The following is a 17463-nucleotide window of genomic DNA, read 5'->3' on the forward strand; positions in this document are numbered from 1 at the left end:
ACTCATGTCATTCCAGTCCTCGGTGGGCTCCCATCATGTCTTCATTCACAATTGGAATAAAGAAAACGAGCTTGCTGCATAAACATTTCTAGACTTGGCCAGTAGTGTACATTTTTTTGCCAAGTAGCATCTACAAGACCTAAATACTGTAAATCACTGTTTCAGGCGTAGTACAATAATAGGTCAGAAAAAGGTCAAACAATGTGAAGGTTATTTTTTTATTGAAAGTATTATTTAAGTTATTAACAGACATGCATGCAATCACTGCCTGCTCTTAAAAGATATCATGTGAAACCAGCACAGTTCAATTGTCCAATGTTTTTACATGTTATAATAAAGAGGTAAAAAAAAACTATATTACACCTTTGTAAATTAATGTGAAACATTTACATTTAGGCTTCTGTTCACGTAGACGGTTCTCCGAAATCGTTGCTTTTAAACTTTTAAAAGTGTTAAGACACCATTCCACTAAATGAATCGTAGGCCTACAGTATAGCCTTTTTTAACAAAGAAATGTTTGTGGTATTACACAACATTATTTGTTATTGGGGTATTTGACGAGATAGGTGATCGTAAACCAACACTGAGCCAACTGAAATCACACGTTACATGCATATGACGCGTGTAATTAAACAAAAATAAAAAATGGAGACAGAGATTAATCCCCCTGATCTCAGAAACTTCAATTTGCCACCGTGGTTAAAGTGCATTATATGTGTTTGTAGGAAAAATGGAAAAAGGAAGGAAATCCCAATAAAACATTATTGGCATAAACACCGGGCATTCCTGCACTGACTGACAATTTTAATGTTGAAATTAATACAGACATTACCCTACAGGGAATTAATTTTTTTACATCAAGGCAATTTCATATATCACAGTAGAGATCCTAATATTTCCAAACAGGAGAAACACAATTATTTTAGTTTCCATTTTATTTGTGTCAATTAGCCCTGCTGTCACAAACCTAGAACAGAATGCAGGCCAGTTTATTTACCATTTAATTATTCAGCCTTACAATCATCATTGAATTATGTCTAAGTTTGATTCACATCATTTGTATGCTAAAATGACCTGTATGCATTCATCTAAATACCTTTGGTTCTAACTGAATTGCATACAATTGCATCACTTATGTTTCAGATTCAAACTCTTCAAAAGTGGTTAACAGAAACCATGCTTTGAGCATTATGTTATGTATCAGGATTTCCTTTTTCTATTTAACTTTATTTAGCTTACAAAAAGAACCCACAAGCATCCCAAAAAATTACAAAAGCACGCATTTCTAACCCGGACAATACTACAATATCTTCCCACGACGCCATCAAAACAAGAGCGAGAGAAACAAAAACATACTGGTGGAAACATAAGTATTTTCTAGACGGCAGGCCCGTTGAGTGTGTGTCGGCGTCCAAGATGAGCAGGTTAGGGTTCCTCGATGTCCAGGAAGTCCTTCTTGGGCTGGGCCGCTCCCCGGTACCAGGCACAGGAGCCGTCCCTCCGCTGGATGCAGGCGAAGTGCTGGGCCTGGGGTCCACTGATGTGGTTCTCCAGGACCCAGTCGGTCCACAGGCACTCGTTGTCAGCGTGCAGCGAGCAGGGGACGGTGTCACAGCGGACGATCTGTACAGGGACCCGCGGCGTTAGAGACTGTGTCTGATTGACCGAGGAACGGAGCCGATGTCTAACCCTTCAGTACACTTTGGAGAGAGAAAGGAGAAAAGAGCGAAAGAGGAAAGGGGAAAGAGAAAGAGAAAGAAAAAAGGGAAAAGGGACAAAAATAAAAAAAGGAGAAGAGAAAGGAGAGAAAAAGAGAGAGAAAAAGTAAAAGAGTAAAAGGAAAAGAATGAGAAAGAGAAAGGGGGAAAGAAAGAGGACAGAAAGAAAGAGACATCTTTTGGATGCAGGTCCTTAAAAAGCAGGGTTTAGACCTCTTGTTCGTGTACATGCCTTAAGGTACATCTCTGACCTTGGGGTTGGAACCCATGACCTTTGGACCGTGAGTTAACCCCCCTAACCCCCCAACCCCCCACTGTCCTTCTCCTTCTACAGAAGACAAGGGTAGAGTAAGTTTGTACCTTGCAGTTGCAGCCCATGTGGTATCTCTCGGGCAGGCTCTTCTTCTGGATGGGGCTCATGGCATCCCAGGGCTCGATGAAGTCACACAGGGTCACGTGCACGTTGCCGTCGCTCTCCAGTTTACCTTAAAGATAGACGGAGAATAAAACAACATGGTTGGAGGATTCAGTCAGTCAGTGTTTCTCATGGGGGGGGCAGGGGGTCTCTCCTCGAGGAAGGGTGAAGGATTGCACTCTGAACATTTAATAAGATAATCATTTTGGTGGGTTTAATATTGGTTATGAACGATTGCCAAGTAATTCCACCTTTGTAAAAATGAGTTGATTCTGAATATAAAATCATTTAAATGTGAGGGAGGTGGGGGGGGGGGGGGGGGGGGGGGGTAAGGTGTACCTGTTATAAGGTACTCCATCTGGTCTTCAATGTCCAGAGTCACTCCACATAGGGCAGAGATGGGGGCCGTGTAGATGGCCTCAATATCCATCACTGGCCCTTTGAACATCTTCCAGGAGGCCACAGACAGTAGATTAAAATAGGCCCATTTGAAGACTGCATGGTTCAACACAACGTCAAAGGAGCATAGGAATATTCACCTTGATCAGCTTGACGTCATACTTGACTTGTTTCACTGGATTCCCGTAGACGTCGTTGCCAACATCGACCTTGTTCACGGCGATGACCTTTGCTCTAATAACTGGAAAACAAAAAACAGGAGAAGACAAATGGTTTGGTAAGCGGGTAATAACTTTCACTGCATGGCTGGCAGACGTCATCTTTGTGAACATTAAGGCAGCAGGAAAGTTGAAAGCCGTTGGAATTGTTTTCAAATCAGAAAAATTATTAATTTATTGGAGGTAAACTTAATACAGCATATTCAACGATTAAACACGGCATATTTCTACACGTTAAGTTTCTGAAGACGGAAATACCTAAAGATGGTATCGCAATCAAAATAGCTTTTATCGTGGAGTCTCGTGGAATCCTAGGCCGTACCAGCTACACTCTGTGACCGACAGACGAGCCAAAACCAAACCAGGAACGAACCCCGGTTCAGAGGAGACAAGAGGGGCACTAAAGAACACCCTGACTCAGGAGCGGGACATTCCTAGCTTCTCCAAGGCAGCGAACATAAAGGCTATAGCATGTAAACACAACTATGTGCTGCCCATCACCAATCATACATCCCCCACCACCAGCATAGTCATGGTGAGCTTTAAATGGTAAATGGACTGCATTTCTACAGCGCTTTTCTAACCAGTGGCCACACACAGCGCTTTACAATATCACCTAACATTCACCCATTCATGCACACATTCACACTCCGACGATGGAGTCAGCCCCGCAGGGCGACAGCCAGCTGGTCATGAGCAGTCAGGGTGGGGCGCCTCGCTCAGGGACACCTCGACACTCAGCTAGGAGGAGCCGGGGATCAAATTAGCAACCTTCCGGTTACCAACGCACCCGCTCTACCTCCTGAGCCATATGAGCAATACTCTGAACACCAGTCCAACAGGGTTGACTGACAATGCGTCACTCAAAGGACTCTGACTGTCTGAGGACTTGAATACCACATCAGGGTAGGAGGTGGAAATTCCGTGACTGTACAACTTCCCTGACAGCTACACTTCCCTTAATTGACAAAAAAACAACGTTGTTTAGTGAGGTAACCCGCGTTGTGTTATAAAATAATAAAGAAAGTCATGAACTTTAATGTTGTTCGTGTTTACACCGCTTACGGGTCTTCAATGGGAAAGTCGACTTGAGTTGATCCACTTTAAGGTTTTAAAAGACTCCCACACTGAACTACAAAACAATGACTGGAGGGTTTGATGCTTGTGGTCAGGTGGGGTCTTCAGTGTTATTTGAGACATGTAGTAGTAGTATTCTTAACTTTTAGTCTTAACTTATGACCCAAACATCCTACTTGAGGGTAATTACAACAGCATAGTCTGTAGATGAAATGAGGCATTCCAATGAGTTGCTTAACCAATTGAGTCAAACAGTTGCACACATCTGGATATTATAATAGCAGGAAGTTAAAAAGAGAAACACACACCCACACACACACACACACACAGACACACACAATAACAGATCCATAGGCCCACCATCCAAAGGGAAGCGAATAAGTAATCTTTTGTGCACACTCAGCCAACGCGGAGACGAGCCAGGCCAACGTAAACCGACACAGCTAGACAAGCTGATTACTGTTGCAATGTTTGCTGGCATCGGTGCTCCATTAGGAAACAACGCACATATTATAAGTAGGCCTATCCAGGAACCTGGAAAATGGTTGCCCTCTTCCATCCTGTGTTTTGAGAGCTCAACAGAGTTGGTACAGTAGGCGCTTTCCTTTTCATTCATAATTCCACAAAGTCACTCCACTTCAGGATTCAGGGGGAGAGTGGAAACAAGTCAATTCTGCTCTGGCTTCGGAAATGCTGATGCAGCACATTCCCCGGGCGGACGCCCAGACACTGAAAGGGAGAGTTTACAACGGGACTGCCAATGAACCCATGGATCTGTTGTCCACATGAGGTCTACATCATACAAGTGTGCAACAAATTATGGAAAAGTTTAAAAAAAAAAGATGCATGATTTGCATCCTTTTTTTTTTTTTTTTTTTACAGATAAGGTAAACTAGGTCAACAGTTGACCTAGTACACATAGACGGATTTTTCTGTACATGACCTACAATGCGAATGGTTAAATAAGTGATTAAGAAAAAGAAGGTCCTATGTGGAGAGATGACGACTTACCGACGTCCGAGCTGCAGAACGCCTGCTGGGGGTGAGCGGGCGAGCAGCTGCAAGCTTCTGCAAAGTCCTCCACCCGCCAGACGAACAAGATGGCCAAGACGACCAAGCAACCGTTCACCGACCAAGTCATTTCAGAGCAACGGTGGTTCCGAGATATATATTCAATACAAAGTAGTCAATATAAACTCAAAAAATAAAAATAGAAGCTACTTTTAAAAAGTAGTATCTAAAGAACAGGCTATACTAAACACTTCACCCTTAATAAAGCCAGGCAATAATCGCAGGACCAGATACAGTCGGTAGAACAGGATGTATTGACCTTATTAAAGTGTATTAAATCAAGTCAATACTGCGGGAGCGTCTGGCAGAATAGAATACCCCTTTCATGCGCAGAGTCCTCGGCTTTATTGAACTGAGTCCGCGGTAGCTCCTCCCCCTACAGGAGCTGAAGGTTCAGAAGCCTTGATAAGGTAATGGCAGCCAGATCATCCAAGCTTCCGAACGTACACAGGGCGGTACCTCTTCCCGCTACAACCCAATGTACCCGTCTGGTGTCCGTTCGGATCAGTGACTGTTTTTAACTGGAAGAGGTCCCGCTCAATGTACGTTCGGACCGTTGGATCAGGCGACTACCTGTTGATAAACGAGAACACATCCTTTACACGGAGGAAGAAAAGAAAGAGGAACTTGGGGAGCAGTGAAATTATTGTTTTAGTCAGAGCTTTCTCAGCTTATCATAAGGAAACGTGAGGACATAGACAGACCATGACTCACAGCCCAAAAATGGTGGATGCCTTCTTGGGTTTGCTCTGAAAGGAGGTTGCTTTGAGGTTTCCCTCGTGGAGGCCGTCCCGAGAGGGTAATCACACTGGAGACCTAATGGAGATAATGAGGGTAATGAATTGTAAGGGGGCCTAGGCGAGAGAGCCCCGTTCTACATGTGTCTGTTACGGAGGACTCTCTCCGTTACATCATAACTGGCGGCTGAGCCAGGCCTGCTGGCCTCTCCACAACATATTTCCACTCTTTCCACAATTTAGCATTTTTTGCTCGGTTGCTTTTCCACAAGTCTTCTTAAAAAAAACCTGGGGCAGGCGGAGGGTTGGAGAAGAATCACTGGAGGGAAATCTCAACGTGTGTCCTTTGTGTGTTTTTCATGTGTATACTGTTTGCATGTCCTTTCTGGAACAAACAAGATACCAGTACCGGCCTACTGGGACAGACAGAAATGAAATGGACAGGGCGTTGGGGCATGGGGTATGATTAGAAATCTTCAGTGGAACATCTTGCACAATGAGTGGGGCAGCTGAGCAGATAAGGAAGATCAGGGAAACGCGTCACAGAACCCTTGAGGTTCTGCGTCACACTGCTAGGAGAGGTTATGGTAGGAACAGAGTTCAAAGGAAGTCTACATTCACAAGAACCAAAGTTCACAAGAGAGGAAGTAAAATTGCCACAAGCGTAATGATGAAATTGTGAAAAGCGAACGCCCTATCATCCAGAGAATAACAGACTCCGCCCCCCCCCCCCCGTCCAAACAGCTCAGCTCCGGTTCTGTTGACCTGATGTGGGGAGGCTGAGGCCGGCCGCCCACCCTGGTCTCCAGCCTAGAGATAGCCCCGTCCACCCATCATACAGCCCAGCCGCATGGCATTTCATTACCAGAAGTCAAAGGAGATGTCAGCGAAGAGAAGCACCGGAACAATGACTTAACAGAATAGGGGGTTTCTTTGCTTTATCAGGCAAAGACGACATGCACGGAGCTGTGAAAGTGATGTGTGCTGTTCCACACACTGTAGACCTCTGTGTTTGATACGCTCACTTCGACCCGAATGACGGTGTCTACATGAGGTTCTGGTTTGGCGGCGAGAGGGCGGATCCGTCCACAGAGACAGAAAGGGCAGCGTTGGCAGTCCCCCTGTGTACACTACAACCTTCAAACCCCGGGGGCTCAGGCCCCGGTCAGCCTCCTCAACCCTCAATTACAACTTCGCCGGCGCCAGGAATACCCCGCGAGGAACAGCCCGGCAAAAAGGGGGATCCTGACGGGAATGGGAAGCTTGTGGCCATTACCCGTATCCTGTTACTCTGACCACCCCCACACTTTCTCTCTCCCTCTCGCTCTCCTTATCTCCCTCTCCCTCTCCAAACACAGACACCCTCCCGACGTGACATCAGGGGAAAAAGGCTTGACCACGAAACCGAGACCACCACCTCCTCCGGCTGGACCTGTACCTTTCGTGCAAAGGCGCCTGTCCTGTTGCCCGCCCCACACCGTTGTTAGTGTTCTGGCCGCAGCCCACGGTCCAGTTCCCATAATCCACTGAAACCATCAAAGAGTTTATGGGAGATGACTGGTGAGACGGTGACTCAGCGAAAGGGATGGTACCTCTATGGAGGATCACTGGCACGGAGTAAGAGAAAACATCTGTTGGGGAGCGGAACAAGGGTGGAAGGACTTCAGGGTCAGGTGGTCCATGATGTCGGAGGTCCGCTGCCGAGACCGGTGATTCACTGGCCGTGTGCGTGTAGCGCATCTGTAGTCTGTTAGCGCATGATGGTGTTGTTGTTGCTGTGACCCAATAAGGGTGCGGCCAAATTGAGGGTCAGTTGTCGGGACTTTCGCTTTACGCAATAGCTCCCGCGATCGTGAGCATGAGGTGGGCGACTCACTTCCTCTGCGCTTCTGTCTGTGACTCCGCTTTCTGGAGGGGGGCTTTGTTAACGTACAGTATCAACAGTCTGTTATTGAGCAACTGTTTCCCGTAAGCCGTAATTAGCATAAAAAAACAGACTTTCGTAATTGCTCAGAAATTTTCAAGTGGCCACCAAATGTCTTGAGACCATGTTGGGGCATGTGGATTTTCTCTGTGAGTGTGGACCGTACATGGTGACAGATTTGTTTGGATGCTGCTTGGGGCGGGAGCAGGGTTCTAGTGACGGGTTGAGTTCAAGAGGGACTCACCTGTGATTCATTATTATTGGAACCTTTCCTGTAATTAATTTGATTACCACCAGGTGTGAGTGTGATCAGCCATTACAAACTGTTTGACAATCTGCCCTTCTCTGTGCCGTAGTGACATCACAAATGAGTTTCAACCTAGATCCATCATACATCTAGGTGGACACGCCCAGTGGGGATGTCACTAAAACACAGGAAAAGGCAGATTTTCAAACGGCATGCAATGGCTGACCACTCACACACCTGGTGGTATATGAAGGGGGCTCTTTAAAGTGGATTACCATGTGTGTTGGACGCAGTTTCAATTGATATTACCAAAGTGATGACTTGGAAACTGATACTCTAAGGACCGAGGGCGCTGATCTCATTACAACTCAGGAGGACATCAATAATATCACCAACGTATATATAAAATGAGCTGCCATAAGACACACAGCAATTAATAGTTTATGCGACGGTTCAAGCCATTGTGCAGGATATATAGGAGGGACATATACAAAACCGCTCAAAGTGTTGTGTTTATATGTGAAATATTTCATTAGTGGACTCAGCCTATATTAAATATATGTTCTCAATTACATAATTTATCTAGAAAGAATGTATATTGGGGATGAAAACATGTTTTTCAGAAGTTGAAGTGGACTCCTCCACTCCATCTGCGCCCATAATAAGGACTAGCAAAATTATATATTAGTTATTTTTTAAACAATTAAATTACATCTCAGGACATCTCTGTATATTAGTCTCTAAAAATGTAACACAAACTTACATTATGGGGTTCACAATGGCAAATAAAGACAGATTTATTTGAATTGCTTTTATTTTAAGGCTTTCAAAGCATACATGGCAGCGTTGGCTTTCTCATGAGTTGAGTAGGGTTTGATCCCAGTAACCAGAGGCAGGCCAAAACCAAACCAAGAACGAACCCAGGTTCAGAGGAGACAAGAGGGACACCGGGAAACCGTCACCGCTTCTCAAAGGCAGCAAACATAAAGACTATTGCATGTAAACACAACTATGGCTGCCCATCACCAATCTTACATCCCCGACCACCACCACCAACAGCACCACCACCACCGACCCCACCACCCCTACCAGCACCACCACCGAGAGGCGGTCGGCTCAGATGTATTCGGGCCTCACCACAAAGTGGTAGATATACTCTTCATCGGCACAGGGGTACGTTACATTCTTGACAGTGGGCACATAAGCAAATGCACCCTTGAAGTCCATAATGTGGAAAATGAATCTTCCTTGGCAGCTCAACAGCAGCCGGTTGCTGTAGCGGATGCTGCCCTGGTACTGGAAGTTGGACGGGGACATTCTCATTCTGGCCATAGGCAGTGAATCACACTGCGCACCACTGTTGGTACAGTCGCTTTGCTTTTTGAAGAGGTTCAGCTGCCAGTCAACCATTTTGTCCGCGAAGAGAGTGCTGATGTGGACAGGTGTGCTGTGAGTTTGACTTGTTCTCGGCATCGGCGTGTAGACATACTGCGAGTAACTGCCTCCATAACTGCCTCGATATCTATCTCGATGGTTGTACTGGTTGTTGATCAGACGCCGGACGGTTTCTACGCTTTGGTTGAACGTAACGCTCCACGGGGGGGCGGTGTAAATCCTGGGCTGGTAATCCTGGTCGTTTCTCTGGAAAGTGGAGCTGTTCTTCAGAGTGCCGAAGGGCAGCGAGTGCGCTTCGAACCCTTTCAGAAGTTTCTCCTGATACAGAGTCTGATGGGCGGAGTAGAGGGTGCTGGTGAACCGTACCTTGAAGAGCTCCTTGGCGGGGATCATAGGGAAGCGCACGTGGGCCAACAAGGCGGCCTGCTGCTCCTCACTGGTCGTCCGGTTCACCTGGGAGACCCAGGCCTCCAGCGCTGCCAGGACGAAGGTCTCGCTCGGCACCACCAGGTCAGAGCGGTACAGAAGGGCCTGCAGCAGTTCTGCTGACACAGAGCTCCAGGCCTTGGAGGTGCTGAGCTTCTGGAAGTTCCAGGCCATGTACTGGAGACAGTTTTCCTGCAGCACCCGGTCGCCCGCTCCCACCGAGTACTCGTAGAAGGAGACCTGGGTGAGGAAGGAGCGGTCCTCAGGGAGAAGCTTGGTGAAGATGCGCCCGGCGTCCTCCATCAACCGCCTCATTCCAAAGTGCGACGCCAACTGGTGGATACACTGGGCTGTAGTCGTGGTTACTTCCAGCTTCCGGGTGTACACGTACCTAAGAGTACACAGGGCAGATTGCACAATGGTTACCTGGGTGACCGGAGACCACACAGTGTCATTACGGTCATCAGAACCATGGGGTGCTGTAAGGCCTATACCTGATCAAACTGGGTAGATGAGGACGGCACGTCTGGGTGAGATTAATTGATATTTCTTCGACATCAGTAGAGGCTTTGAAGCCAGGGAAACGTGAGAGGATCATCCTGTGTGCACACACTGTTGTGTTCACCATCTCCCCATCGTATCGTTTAAGGCCGGTGTAAGTTTGTCCGTGGATAAGGAAGTCGCAGCCATCCTCGCTGTCAAAGAGTTGCCCAAGATCCTCAGACAGATCAAGACTATGGTCCACATAGTTCTCACTAGTGCCTAAAGTGTGGAGAAAGATATATATATTTATTAGTATTCAAAATGTACAGTGGAGCCTAAAGCATTGGTTGTGTACCCCCAAGGTGTATGACTACTTTGGAATACTGCAGTGTCTTAGAGAGGGTTCACTAGTAGAAAAAGTTTGAGGACCACTGGAAATTAACACTTTTGTAAGTATTTTACTGCCATAATGGTTGAATAATTCTGATATCTACCTGCTACACAAATAACTCCAGCATCTTGCTTGTGTGTGCAATCCCTTATTCCCCATCCATTGTAGGAACAGTTGGAAAGAGAGTTCTCTGTGCCAACACACTTTGTCTGGTCAAGCCAAATCTGTCCGGATCCTAGAGAATGTATAGAATTAGAAAGTGTTAGTTCACAATGGCCGGTAATCGTGTGTTGTTTTGTGGGAGAAAATTATATATACGTCAAATATAATATATATATATATTATATATATATATAAATATGTATATATTTTTTCTGATGCAATATTCAGCTCTCCCAAGGGCCCCTTCTGACTTGTTCTTGGTTAAAACATGTTTTATTCACAATGTTATCTGAAAACAATAATTTAAAAGCACTACACTACCCGCAATCCTAAAGTTTAAAACAACGTATTTCATTGGTGGAGCTTGCTTTTGCCATGGAAAGGTTTACCGCCGGCGCGAAAGTCAAGCCATTAATTACTGCTGCCGCTGAACCCGATCGTTTACACAGAGCGACCATGATGTCCCTTTCTGACATGATGCGTTTTTTTAGAGATGAGGACAGAGTGTCCAAATGGGTGAAACCAGTAGGAAGTCAGGCCATGTACTGGCCTTTAGTGTTTGAGAGAGCCAGCTTGAAAGACAAGACCTACAAGGTTGTGGTGAGTTTGGCAGGCTCTTAGCCAGCTGACACGAGTTGTACCAATCATTTCGTTATCATGGTGCGGTGAATAAATAAATAAATGATATGATATATAGCGGTGCTGTATAGTAATTTTGGTAGGATAAAGTCGAGGAAAACATTACGTTGAATGAATACGTAATTGAATACACAGGTAAAAACGAGTAATAATCCCTTATATATACACCGTCTCTTAGCAACCACACTCGGCCAGAACCGTTAGAACCGCCATTGATGGACGCGCGATGGTTGAGTTAACATAGGCTACCATGTTTACTCATGGTACCATGTCGATGACGACACTATATACATTACACACTATATATTAAACTACCCCCCCCCCCCCACACACACACACACACGCAAGCATGCACAATTACAAAACTTATTAACAATATAAACACTAATAATGATAATGGTTACAAGATGCAAGAAGCGTTTCGGTTGGTGTAAGTGGTCTGATAAAAAAGGCCAGCAATGGATCAGGGGATGAGAAGTTCCTTAACTCGTTCACAAAATAGGCCAAATGTTCTTGGACCTTCGTCTTTTCTTGTTCGGAATCCAATATTTTACGGTCACGAATAACTCCTGCGGTAATTGGCTCCAGGCTGAAAACTATTTTTCGATTTTCTGAAGAGCCAATGGAGAAAATTAATGGGATATTGACTTCCGGAACCAGAGTTGTTAAAAAAGGGGACGCTCACTACTGCGAAATCTGCTTTTGGTAAATCTGCTGCGACATCCCCCCCTAGTGGAGACATTATATCAGAACAGAACAGCTCACCTTCGCCAAACGTCCCTCCAGCGACGGCAGATACGGCTCCTGTGAAGTGCAGCTGACGACACACCACCTGCGCGTCGGGCAGGTCCCAGCCGTTGTGACACACGGTTCCCCATTCCCCGTGAAGGTAGACCTCCACCCGGCCCTGAGAGTGGGTCTTCGCACCCGCCAACCGTATATCCCCCTCCTCTGGCGACCCCATCAGGCTTTCTGGTGCACAAAGAAAACTGAGGTTGTATTTGAGGGACGGAACATATCCCAACATTTCCCGTTATGAAATAATAAAACGTATTACTGAAAAGTCAGGGCAGCAACAGCTATATAATGAATGGCCTGTAATGTTATACATCATTGAGTGATTTGGTGATCAATTTAGACATTTTCACAGTAGGCCTTACAAACAAGGGAACAAAACAAATTTAGAAACTAGTTTTCAGTTGATCTATTTGCATTTTAAGTAATGGAATTGTAGTTGAACTTACTGAATAGGCTCAATGTCATGGATCCAAGAGGAGAAACATGGAGAAGCATAATCCACAAAGCAGACAGCATGGTCCCGTGCTTCTGCATGTTGGCGACTGAGAGATGTTATAACCTGCAGGCTATGGACTCCAGCCAAATTGTGCAACTGAGTTTGGGACAATGAAAGTAATAAAAAATGTATTGATAAAATGCAGACATGAAGAAATGCATTAATCTAATTCATATGTCATCACCTTCTTGATTCTTGAATAGCTTTCACAAAACGATCATTAGCCTACCTACTGAGAGCTGTTCCCGAGTTTCGTTTCCTTCCCTCGCAGTGATTGTCTGTCCCCTTTTATGGTCCACAACCACAACCCAACTTAGGTTTTGTTATGTGAATAGATTACGTTGCACAACTGCCCCAACTGGCACACCTTATTTCATGGGAAACGAAAATTAGAAAGCAAATACACAGGAAGACCTTACTGAAATTAGCAGACAACTGTTGTGGTAACATGCTAGATTGGTATACATATTGTAACCACTAGTGAGATATTTATATAACGGGTGCAAACTGGTGATGACCCGAAAATAAGAAAAACTCAGTCACATCTATTCGATTTTTTTCAATGTATTTTTTACGTGGAATTACAAATACATTAAAAAACAATTGACGTACCATAACCCCCCCCCCCCCCCATTTCTTCTTAATGCATTTCTTCATGTCTAAATTTTATCAATACATTTTTTATTACTTTTCATTGTCCAAGCACAATTTGGCTGGAGTCCATAACCTGCAGGTTATAACATCTCTCAGTCGCCAACATGCAGAAGCACGGAACCATGCTGTCTGCTTTGTGGATTATGCTTCTCCATGTTTCTCCTCTTGGATCCATGACATTGAGCCTATTCAGTAAGTTCAACTACAATTCCATTACTTAAAATGCAATTAGATCAACTGAAAACTAGTTTCTTAATTAGTTTTGTTCCCTTGTTTGTAAGGCCTACTGTGAAAATGTCTAAATTGATCACCAAATCACTCAATGATGTATAACATTACAGGCCATTCATTATATAGCTGTTGCTGCCCTGACTTTTCAGTAATACGTTTTATTATTTCATAACGGGAAGTGTTGGGATATTTTCCGTCCCTCAAATACAACCTCAGTTTTCTTTGTGCACCAGAAAGCCTGATGGGGTCGCCAGAGGAGGGGGATATACGGTTGGCGGGTGCGAAGACCCACTCTCAGGGCCGGGTGGAGGTCTACCTTCACGGAGAATGGGGAACCCATTCCCCCCCAAGCCTGTATGCCTACTTGCCTTATCTCAGCACATATAAGCACATCTCGGTGTCATTGCGAGATGTATCCTCGCTTGCTGTTTTGAAGTGGTGCGCTAATGCAGGGTAGTTATTCCACACTGCTTTTACAGTATTAAAACTACTCGCCACCCACCTGATGGTGAATATCTGCTCAATTCTCAAAATGTGCATATTGAGATCTTCAGCCGCTTCCTCAAGCAAACGCGCATTGCTTGCGAACTGGTGATACAGAGCGTACAGCTTGGAGATGAAAAACTCGAAATGGTTACATCCAGCAACCTCTTTGAGAGAGTCATGGACAGCCAATTCAAGGCGGTGGGCCAGGCAATGTATGGAGTGAATGTTTGGGAAGTCACGTTTAAGCTTCGCAATCAGTCCAGTGGTTTTGCCGGTGAGAACTGCAGCACCATCTGTGGCGATGCTGATGAGGTTGTTCCCCAAAAACTCATCATCTAATCCCGTTTGGCGCAAACTCTGTCTCAAGCTGTTGTAAATGGATTCCACATTTGTGCCTTGTCAGTTCTGTAATGTCTAAAAAGACATTGTCCACGTCTCCTTTCCCACTCGCATCACACCGCATATATATATAATGTGCGCGTCCGTGCACCGTGCTCTCATCAATGGTTATTTACATTTACATTTAGGGCATTTAGCAGACGCTTTTATCCAAAGCGACTTACAATAAGTGCATTTGTTACAATAAGTTCATTTGTCATAGGAAGTGAAACAATATATCGCTGTCGGTACAGTAAAGATGTTCATAGAACCAAGTGCAAGTATTACAATCGCTAGGCTAACCCATTCCCCGTGTAAAGCAACGATAGCAGCTACTGTAGATGCTACACAATTAAGTACCTTGAATAAGTGCAATGTGCAAGCGCCAGGACGTACAACATTCAATGGTGGCTGTGCATTGGTTTCTATGCAGAGTCGAGGTGAACTCTGAACAGGTGAGTTTTGAGTCTTTTGCGGAAGCTGGTGAGCGACTCTGCGATCCTGACATCGGTAGGGAGTTCGTTCCACCACTGAGGTCCCAAAACAGAGAAAAGTTGTGACTTCGCTGATCGACCTTTGCTTGCTCTTAGCGATGGCGGTACCAGACGTCCAGCTGAGGTAGTTGAGCGGAGGGTTCGAGCTGGGGTGTGTGGCTTTACTAATGCTTGGAGGTAGGCAGGGGCAGTTCCATCGACTGCCTTGTATGCCAGTACCATCATCTTGAATCTGATGCGAGCTATTACAGGGAGCCAGTGGAGGTCTCGGAAGAGGGGGGTTACATGTGAGAACTTTGGTGGGTTGAACACGAGGCGCGCTGCCGCATTCTGGATGCGCTGCAAGGGTTTAATCGCAGAGGCAGGGAGTCCAGCCAGGAGCGAGTTGCAGTAGTCGAGGCGGGAGATGACCAGTGATTGGACTAGAAGCTGAGCTGCTTCCCTTGTGAGGAAGGGCCGGATCCTGCGGATCTTGTAAAGTGCAAATCTGCAGAATCGGGCCACCGCAGTGATGTTTGCGGTGCAGCAAAACTGATTGTCCAACACTACACCAAGGTTTTTGGCAGTTGGAGAAGGAGATAAAGTGATGTTCTCAACAGTGACCAGTAAGTCCATGTGTGGGCAATCTTTCCCTGGTATTAGGAGGAGCTCAGTCTTGTTGAGGTTAAGCCTCAGGTGATGGGCAGTTCTCCAGGTACTGACTTCTGCCAGACATTCAGATATGCGTGTTACAATCAGGGCTTTGTCAGATGAGGTAAAGGAGAGAAATAGCTGAGTGTCGTCAGCATAGCAGTGATAGGAAAAGCTGTGGGATGTAATTACAGAGCCCAGAGATCTGGTGTAGAAGGAGAACAGAAGAGGCCCCAGTACAGAGCCTTGAGGGACACCTGTATCAAGCGTGCAAGGTTTGGACAAGGAGCCATTCCATGTTACCTGATAAGTGCGATTCATCAGGTAGGATGTGAACCAGGAAAGGGCAGATTCAGCTATGCCAAATTCGGCGAGAGTGGCGAGGAGGATCTGGTGGTTCACAGTGTCAAATGCTGCAGACAGGTCAAGGTTATGCTGATTTTTGAATTTATCCCTTTAATGTTTGAGACTAACTTCATCCGCATATGCTTTGCAATATGGCCTATAATTTCAGCACATGACTTATCTGATGCACAGTGTGCCTACTTTTGCGCCATTGAGCCCCTGTAGTTTCATTAAAGGAGGGCGCTTTTTATAAGCCAGCCTTTCCTTGGCCACCTTATAGGCCAATCTGAATGAAACTGCCGTTTCTTCTTTTAACTTGGAATTTATCACAAGTACTCTGTTTGGCAGAATCTCCTTTTGCTTGGTTTCTGTGACTTCAACAGCCTTTTTGTGTGCTATGCTATCGCGATGTTTATACACTTTTTTACGCAACCCTTTTTGTGTGTGGCTGCTTACATCTCCGTTAATCCACTCTTCTGATAAGTGCGTGCCAATGACCTTTTCAGAAAGCAGAATAGTTTTTGTGTCTCTGCAAATTGTGCATCCCAAGTTTCCATCCCTAACAAACCGCCAGGTGTTGCGGGACTTCCATTCTCTCCACTGCTGGCTGGTCCAGTTAGCCGGGAGAGAGAGGCAGGTGGAGGCAGGCGGAGTCACCGTCATCAGCGGCCTCTGAGCTGTCGGCTGTTGGCGGGCTTTCACCGGCAGCAGTCCCCGCAAGTGCAGCGGTGGTGGTGTCGGTTGTCCCCAAGCTAGCATCTGCCGAAGAACTCGCCTCTTCCTGCTCCTCAGTCATTCGTCTCGATTTCTTTGTAAATCCGAAATTTGCGAGTAGGTTTCCCTGTTTTCTTTTAGACATGACTGCAAAACATGAAATACGAAAGTGCGCGGGTCCAGCAGCTCTCCGATGTCTGATTTTAAGTGACGTTTAAGACATAGCGCCCCCACGCTTCAATGGTGAGGACAATAATTGCATGCAGGCCGGTATCTTTATGAAGATGATAAATCACCCTCATGCGCAAATCATACATTAAAAAAAAAAATTACACGTGATCCATGATTATGCAATACAAAAACAAAAAGGAAATGCATGGGAAAAAACAGAATTTTGCCAATATTTTAGAGACCCCCCCAAAATTTCACAAATCATGTTTTCAGGGGAGCTCATGTCTCATTAAGGGGGGCTGAGACCCCCCTGGCCCCCTCGTAGTTCGCACCCCGCTCTAAGGGCCGAGGGCGCTGATCTCATTACAGCTCAGGAGGACATCAATAATATCACCAACGTATATATAAAATGAGCTGCCATAAGACACACAGCAATTAATAGTTTATGCGACGGTTCAAACCATTGTGCAGGATATATAGGAGGGACATATACAAAACCGCTCAAAGTGTTGTGTTTATATGTGAAATATTTCATTAGTGGACTCAGCCTATATTAAATATATGTTCTCAATTACATAATTTATCTAGAAAGAATGTATATTGGGGATGAAAACATGTTTTTCAGAAGTTGAAGTGGACTCCTCCACTCCATCTGCGCCCATAATAAGGACTAGCAAAATTATATATTAGTTATTTTTTAAACAATTAAATTACATCTCAGGACATCTCTGTATATTAGTCTCTAAAAATGTAACACAAACTTA

The 17463-nt window shown here is 45.3% G+C and overlaps 2 protein-coding genes across 2 annotated transcripts; both read right to left on the reverse strand.

Moving 5' to 3' along the window:
- Positions 1-202: 202 nt before the first annotated feature.
- Positions 203-5202, reverse strand: LOC307082262 (metalloproteinase inhibitor 2-like). Its single transcript, XM_079745778.1, has 5 exons — positions 4839-5202; positions 2673-2773; positions 2473-2581; positions 2079-2203; positions 203-1623 (listed from the first exon to the last, which is right to left on the reverse strand). Exons 1-5 carry the CDS (start codon positions 4966-4968, stop codon positions 1426-1428), a joined length of 663 nt encoding a protein of 220 aa, XP_079601904.1. The 5' UTR covers positions 4969-5202; the 3' UTR covers positions 203-1425.
- Positions 5203-8612: 3410 nt separating this feature from the next.
- Positions 8613-12909, reverse strand: LOC307083317 (galectin-3-binding protein B-like). The gene is made up of 6 exons (XM_079747158.1): positions 12826-12909; positions 12547-12692; positions 12068-12274; positions 10605-10736; positions 10122-10389; positions 8613-10018 (listed from the first exon to the last, which is right to left on the reverse strand). The coding sequence occupies exons 2-6, from the start codon at positions 12632-12634 to the stop codon at positions 8923-8925; spliced, it is 1791 nt and encodes a 596-aa protein (XP_079603284.1). The 5' UTR covers positions 12635-12692; positions 12826-12909; the 3' UTR covers positions 8613-8922.
- Positions 12910-17463: the final 4554 nt, after the last annotated feature.

This window comes from Pollachius pollachius (genome assembly GCF_949987615.1).
Source record: "Pollachius pollachius genome assembly, chromosome: 11".
Taxonomy (NCBI): domain Eukaryota; kingdom Metazoa; phylum Chordata; class Actinopteri; order Gadiformes; family Gadidae; genus Pollachius; species Pollachius pollachius.